The 7846-nt window shown below is 48.4% G+C and overlaps 1 protein-coding gene across 1 annotated transcript in view; it reads left to right on the top strand.

Moving 5' to 3' along the window:
- The first annotated feature begins 346 nt into the window (after positions 1-346).
- RHEB (Ras homolog, mTORC1 binding) overlaps positions 347-7846 on the top strand; it is a 38254-nt gene continuing 30754 nt past the window's right edge. Inside the window, exon 1 of the mRNA XM_059839236.1 lies at positions 347-504. Coding sequence (XP_059695219.1) covers positions 453-504 — 52 coding nt within the window. The 5' untranslated portion in view covers positions 347-452. The remainder of the gene's footprint in view (positions 505-7846) is intronic.

Raw genomic sequence — 7846 nt, 5'->3', positions numbered from 1 at the left:
CAAGCTGCGCGCGCACGCGCGCGGGGCCTTGGCGCGCGCCTCTCCCCCCCCTCCCCACCTCGTCCCCGCTCGCCCTTGCCCGCCCGGCCCCGCCCCCTCCCCTTCGAACGCGGCCGTTGCCGCTCCCCGGCCAATCCCCGCCCGCCGCCGTCGCCGCGCCGGCCAATCGGCGGGCGGCGGGGGGGCGCGCGCCGGGCGGGGGTGACGCAGGGAGTTTTTTCCTGTGACGCGCAGGTGCGTACGCGGGGCCGGCGCGCGGCGGCGGCGGTCACGTGGTGCGGCCCCGCCGCTGCCAGCGCCGCGCGTCCCGAGCGCGCTCCGTCGCCGCCGCTCCCCCCGCGCCCCCCGCATGTCGCTGGCGCCGCGCCCCGCGCCCCCACAGCCGCCCGCCGCCGCCCTCCGCCGCAGCCGCCGCCGCCCTTGATGTGGTTCGGGGCCGGGCGGGGGAGAAGATGCCGCCGTCCAAGTCCCGCAAGATCGCGATCCTGGGCTACCGGAGCGTGGGTGAGCGCGGCGCGGGTTTCGCGGCGGGGATGCGGGCGGGGTGTCCCGGGTGCCGCCGCATCGCCCTCCCCCGCGGCGGCGGCGGCAGGTGCAGCGGAGGCAGCGGCGCTTCCCGCCGCCCCGAGCGCGCAGCCGCGGCCCGAGGGAGGGAGCGAGGGAGGCCCCGCCATGGCGGCGCCGCAGAGCTGCGGGCCCGCGGCCGCCGTGCCCTTAATAGGAAGTTTCGCCCCCTGCACTCCCCGAACGCAGCCCGGAAAAACGGGATCGGGGGAGTTGCGGGCAGGGGTCCTGCCCCGCCGGCTTGGCTGCGCTGGGGTCCAGCTCCATCCAGCGCTCCGTAGGGAGCGAGCCCGGAGAAGGGCAGCGGAGCTGGGGAAGGGTCTGGAGCGCGTGTCCTGTGAGGAGCGGCCTCGGGAGCTCAGCCCGGAGAACAGGAGGCTCAGGGGAGGCCTCATCGCTCTCCACAAGCCCCTGACAGGAGGGTGCCGCCAGGTGCGAGTCGGGTTCTGCTCCCAGGCAACCAGCGATAGGACATGAGGGCATGGTCTTCAGCTGCGCCGGGGGAGGTTTGGGTTGGACACCAGGAAGAATTTATTCTCAGAAAGAGTGGTCGGACACCGGAATGGGCAGTCCAGGGAGTTGGTGGAGTCACCGTCCCTGGAGCTGTTCAAGCAAAGACTGGACGTGGCACTCGGTGCCGTGGTTGACACGGTGATGTTGGATCCCTGGTCCACCTCAGAGCACTTTTGCAGCCTCGGTGGTTCCGTGATTCAGAGCCGGTTTGAAACGCTGGGGAGGCCGGGCGGGTCTGTTGCCCGTGTCTGGCCCGTTTCTGCCCCCGTGGAGGTGTTCGTGCGGCGGCAGCAGCGGCGCAGCCGCTGTTCCCGAGGGGCGCCTCGGCTCCGGGCTGTGCCCAGCACGGCGCTGCTGGGACAATCCAGCGCGGGCTCATCCGCTGGGACGAACTTCCTGGAAGCGTCCAGCACGAATCTGTAGCAGCTGATAGAGGGTTTCGTTCTGTATAAAAAAGTGTGATCCTTCTCCATGCTCCTGCATTTGATGGAGAACGGTTTCAGATGTTCGGGTTCTTGGAGCTGAGGGGAACAAGCTGTAGTACAGCCGGTGCTAATCGATCAAACTTAAAAGCATAGATCAATGTGGAAGATAATGTGTGGTTGGGGGGAAAAAAAAGATGCTACAGAGTCATACTACTCTGATATAAATGGGGTTTTTACATTGAAAGCAGTGACTATATCAGTAATTTGTCTTCCATGGCAGACAGCATAAAGAACCCTTTAAAAAAGCTTTTTTAGATATTAAAAAAAAAGGCTAAATGAGGAGAGCTTTTTTTTTTCATTTTGTGCATAGCTGCAGCCAGCTTGGTGTTTGAATTTGTTTGATGAGTTTGTCCAGTCCTTAAACAGAGCAGTGAGTAGTAGATTGATCAGTTAGCACAGTCTGTATGAGATCACTTGTTGCAGTCTGTTCATTGTCTTGTTGTTATGTTTTCTTTCTTCTTTGAGCACTGGTGGGAGTGAAGCAATGGGCAGTGTAAGTGGGAAGGGGGAATGCTTGAAATTCTGTTCTTTGGAAGTCTGTGGTGGGCACTGGGTGTCCTGTTGAGCTTTGGTCCTTCATCTGTTGACATTGACAAGCAGCAGTCAGAAAATCAGATATTAGTAGGGTGTAGGAGCAGCTGAGGAGAAACAGAGAAGTGGTATAATGTTGTTGGTTTGGTTGGGGATGTGAGCAATAGTACTCGTGAAAAGGATGGCCAAAATGTTACCTGTTAAGACCTACTGCTGAACTTCTTTAACTAAAATTTTCTGGGACTAATGTGTGGAATTGGGCTTGATAGGACAAGACCAATTTTATTAGGAGAGCTTCAAGTTGTATGAAGATAGAATTAAGAGGAAGGGAAAAATCTGATTTACTGGAATTTCTTTTTGTTGTCATTAAGTTTCTCAGCAAATACTTAGGTAAAAGCTCAAGCAGTAGAAATGGGCCATTGAGGTGCTACTTCCATCTTGTAAAGCTGTTAGAAAAGCAGGAAGGTTAACCTGTGAGATTTAGATTGTCCTCTGCTTCCCCAAATATGCTTCCTAAAGTGTAATAGGATGGGGACTGAGTTTGGCTTCAGGGAAACTTTTGATTAAGTCTTGCTTTGTATTACGATGGCAAGAATATCACTTGAACCCTGGGTAAGAAAGGATATAATCTCATTTTAGGACAAGTGTTTGGGTGGTAGAAAAGGAAGTAAATTTCTTTTGGAGGAAATGCTGCATTGTATACAGGTAATGGTCATTACAGTGGGGAATAATTCCAGAATCTGAAGGACTGGAAGGAAATGCCTTCTACATTTCCTTTTGTAATTCGGAACGGCATTGTTTTGCATTAACATTAATCTTGACCCTGGAATTAGGGAGGCTAACTCAGGAGAGTTGTAAAATGCTTGCAGTTTCATAGGTTGGCCCTCAATGCTTAGGTGACCTGCTCTGGGAAATTGGATGCTCCCCCTGTAGCTGCAGGGTTTGAGATGAAGCTGTCATAAGACAGGGAGCTCTTTTTCCCTCATCTCTCTCTGTTAGGTGCTGAAATAACCAGGTTTTGATGATGATGTATGTCAAGCAGGGAGCTTTTCCCTACAGCTGTTGATTCAGCAGCACCGTGGGTCTCTCAGGTTACAAGTGTGTTTAGTGAAGGGTGGTCACACCCTCCCTGGGGATTTGTGAAACAGAGTCTGAAAATTGTACTGGATTCATGCTAAGGCCTTGTTTATTTTATTACATTAAATTTTAATCGTATCCCCGTGCTGTTGTCAGGTAAACTAGAGGTTGGGAGTGGTATTCTGGTATAATAGTTCTCAGAATAGAAAATTCAGGAGTCTGCTTGTTTGAATACACTCCCTCTCTATCTTTCAACACCACCATCAAGCCTTTCATATGTGAAACTCTTATTCTTTGCTGATGGGAGAGATCACAGTGGAAGCCTCGTGAATTCCCAGGCAGTCATACTTTCTGAGATGTAGACAGAGTATTTGCCAGGAGCTTCAGGAGGTGTTTTTTGGTGAGGAAGACTGATTATCTGTGGATACAGCATGCAGGTCGTGGCATGACGTGAGACAAAATCACACAAGAATGTCTCTGTTGGGTTTTGCTCAGGCTTAAGTTGGTCTAAGAAAGTTAAATTCCATTATGTAATTGTGCTTGTCTCAGCAAGGTTCTGAGTAGAAATCAGATGGATTTCATCCCAGGGTCTGAGTTTCACAGCAGAGGAACTTGACTTCCATTACTGTTAGTTGGGAAGTGACCAGAGTGGATCAGCTATTTGAGATTTGATTCTGAAAGAAATCTGTCTTGTGTATGATGAAGCATAAAATTTTATAAAGTTACTGCCTTCACTAAAAAGTATCTTCATATTTGTGTTTTGGTCATAACTTAATATCCCAAATATAATTGGAAATAATGGATTTGTTTGGAAATAAATCAAGCAGGACTAAGATTTTCTGAATCTTTTTAGAGTAACAGCCTCTCTAAAAAGCAGGGTAGAGTTGCCAAAAATGCTTTGTGTTCAATTTCATTCTCTTTCTGTTTATAGAACAGATGTGCAAATTCAGACCGCAAATGCCTGTAGGAAAGAAGTTGTTTCTTAGATCATCTTGTAAAGTATCTTATTACTGGGATTCTCTGTATTGTATTGAATGGATGGATTTAAGATGAGCAGGAAGGTATTGTTTGGATCAGTTGCTTCAGTCATAGGTCTTTATCTCAGCCTGATTTCTTTTGTGCTGTTTGGATAAGTTGTGCTGCTGGTTTTACAGATGTACTTGCAGAAACAGGAATTCTCTTTCTGAATTTTACATGTTTGGACTGGTCATCTGAAAATGCTGTCCTGGGCAGTTTATGGCTCTGAGGGGAAAATCCAGTTAATAATAGGGAACTTACCTATTTTCTTCCCTGGATAAATAAATCAGTTTCTTTTGTGTGTGTAGGTGTAGAGCAGACCATGCTGCAGGCAGAAGTAGTGATGGTCTGACTGCGGCATGCAGGTATCAAAAAAAAAAAAACCTGTGATGGAACAAAATGATCTGTCAGGATTAGATTTGTATGGAAAGGCTTCCAGGTGGTTGTATTTAGCTAAAAAAAAAATGCCTCTGCCCCCTCCACTTTGCTTGAAAAGCGAGAAGGCAGAAAAAGCAGTAACTTCAATACGGACCTGTAAATAGTGAAAATAATTATGGCAAAATGTAGTTTGAAAACAGGAGTTGTGTGAAGATTAGGAGGTTAGGAGTGTAAAATGGAGCTGGGGCTTTGCTGTTCGTGTCTGAAAGATGGCATCTGCTCGCACAGCAGCGTTCCGCCCCGAGCAGGGATCCCTCTGGGATTCGATGGGGGAAGTGGTAATTTTAGCAGGCGATAAATTGCCCGTGTAAATGTCAACAGAGGAGGAATGGAGAAATTACCGCTGTCGTGTGCTGTAATTTGGTTTACACAATCGGCTGTGTCCGCAACACGGGAAAGCCTGAGATTTACCAGGAAAATTGAGCGGTTCAGGAGCCAGCTGACATGTAAGGTTACATTTTGCTGTCCCTTGTCAAGTGCCAAGATGACTTCCACAGCCCTTCCGTGGCCAGGGCCGCAGTTGGCTCTGCCAGGGTGCGGCAGTGCTGGAGGAGGAAAGGTTGCAGCTCCCGGGGGACCAGGATGAGGCTGGAAATGCCAGCTTTAATTGCATTTCGGTGTTAGTGCCTGCGATAGTGGCTACAGCAGGGAAACTTGCTACAGAGCATTTGATAGCAGTAGCTGGAAGCACTAGAGGCAGCATGTTCAGCTGTAATATCAAGCCACCCGTAGGGTTATTTGAGGACACTGCTAGAGGATTAACTCTTAAATTGCCTATTCTGATCTGTCAGTGGTAACACTTGCACGTTTTGCTTGTATGTATTGGGGGCGTTTTGGTGTTTGATTACACAACTTGAAGTTAACATTGACAGGAAAAGCCAAATGAAATGTAGATCCTGTAATTTATAAGCTATATAAAGTTGGAGCTCTTCATTTAGATATACTACACTGCCTGAAGTGTAGGCTCTGGCTCAGGCAGCCACCTCTGCGGTACAGGCTGCTGCGGAAACTCGGCGTGACCACGCAGCCGGGATTAGAAGAGCAGGCTAAAAAGTGATAAATGCCATTATGATTAATTTCCTGTAGCTCTCCTGAAGGTGACATCCAAGGGCGTGCTTTAAAAACTGCTCAACTTAATTGTGTATTCCATCCAAAATCGAAACAGCTTCTCTGTGGGATGTTCATAATGCACTCAGGCTCTGTGAATCCTGCATGAGTCAATTGGCTGGTGTCATCTCAAATTCTCCTAAATCAGAAGCTGCAGACATGAAGCGTGGTGCTTAAAAACACGAAGTGGCCCTTGCCAGTCATGAATTGGTCTCCTTAAGGATTTGAGAGTTCCCATTTTGTTTTCCAAGGTTTGTGTTTGAAGTGAATGGCAGATTTGTTGTGAATTTGATAATGTGAGAAAGAAAAATCTGCTTTTGGAGTTTGGGGGATGGTTGTTCCTTAAAATTTCTCTCTTCCAATCCTGGTCAGACACTGGTGTTACACTGTGGTTCCTGCCCATTGAGGGCAGCTCTCCTGTAAGTGAGGGTATGTGGGATGGGGGAAAAAGGGCAGTGTGGACAAAATCCATGTTGTATATTGCCTAGCAGATCTTTTAACAAGATTTCAGATTATTAAGTTTACTAAAAGCAAATTAACATGGACTATTACAGTTGCATTTCCTTTTGGAGAAATACAAAGTATGGTGGATGCTGAATTGGGTTTTCTGTGGGGTAAAGTTGCTTGTATTGAACTTGTCACAAGGAAGGAAACTGAGGCAATTTTTGAGCCAAGTGCCAAAACAGGCTTTCAGATGCAGCTTTTCTCAAGAAACATCCAAGCCGCTTTGTTTTTTAATTGCCACATAATGAAGGCAGATGCAAGTGAACTCTGTAGGGTGGGGCACCTTTTGGCCCAAGCTGAGCTAATCCTGCACTGTGGTTGGAAGTCAGACCTTGCTACCCTCCCCCCCAGGGGTGTGATGGAAGGCTGTCTATCAGCTTGGGGGATTGATGTCTTTAAAAAGTAAAGCAACCAGAAGGGGAAGTTTTTGTATCCTTCAGCTGGTCAGCTCAGTGAGCGTGGCCCTGACAGGGGGAATGGGGTCAGGAACACAGGATTTTGGGGAAGGTGGTGTAGGCTCTTTGTGGCTCTGCAGGTTTCCCTTCAGACTTGTTAAGGAACCACATCTCTGAGTGTTTTCCTCCACCCCCTGAGACAGGCACGGATGCCTTTTGGTCAGCTTTCAGCAGTGGAACTTCTGAACTGGACCTGTTCTCTCGATGGAAAAAGATGGCCTTGTGCAGGTGGTGAGATGTGTGCTAGGGAGCCAAATCGAGTTCTTGAAGGTTCTTGTTTGAATAACCTTCAGTAGTCAAATCTAATCAATTCATGCGGAGTTGAGGGAAAAAAAATGTTTGACTGGGGTAAACCTAAACCTTGTTCCAGAAGTCTTTAAATTCAGATGGTGCTCAAGTGATACAATCTGGAATTTTCTGGAAACATGTGCTAGTAAAGATGTTGCAATGGATCAAAGCTTCAGGAAAAGACCTCTAAGGACATGGAATCCAACCCTTAACCCAACACTGCCAGGTCCACCACTAAGCCATATCCACACAACTTTTAAATGCCTCCAGGGCTGGTGGCTCACCTGGCTCCCTGGACAGCCTTTTCTAATGCTTGACAACACTTTCTGTGAGGAAATTTTTCCTGTCATCTAATCTAAACCTCCTGGCACAACCCTCCTGTTTTCTCTTGTCCTATTGATTGTTATTTGGGAGATGAGGCTGAAGTGAAAGGTGTTCAGGGGTGCTGATTTCCTTCCTAGGTGGAAAGCCAGTGGAACCAAATCTAAACTGTGTTGCTTTTCAGCATGGTCTTCTGTCTTTACCTTTCAAAGTATCTATTTCTTGCAAATACTGGTTGACTTCTCAACTTGGCTGACATCTCCTTTGGATGTGTTTATCCGCACTTGGAGCCTGGGGGTGAATCACAGCTGCTTCATTGTTGAAATGCTCTGGCTCTTCCTCAGTTTACCATACACATGTTGATTGCTGGGCACGTACATTTAAAGAAGTGAAGGATGCTGGATGAGACAATGATGAATGAATGAAGCATTGGTGCAAACAGATGACACAGGTTCTGAAAATGCAGATTTTGGATTATGATGCACAATATTCCACAAGATGAAGTTAGGACAAGCAAAAGACCAGCTTGAGCCTTGGGGGCTCCTG

The sequence above is a fragment of the Haemorhous mexicanus genome, chromosome 1 (genome assembly GCF_027477595.1).
Source record: "Haemorhous mexicanus isolate bHaeMex1 chromosome 1, bHaeMex1.pri, whole genome shotgun sequence".
NCBI classification, from domain to species: domain Eukaryota; kingdom Metazoa; phylum Chordata; class Aves; order Passeriformes; family Fringillidae; genus Haemorhous; species Haemorhous mexicanus.
Note: the sequence above shows the minus strand (reverse complement) of the source record. Positions and strands in the feature narration are given on the sequence as shown.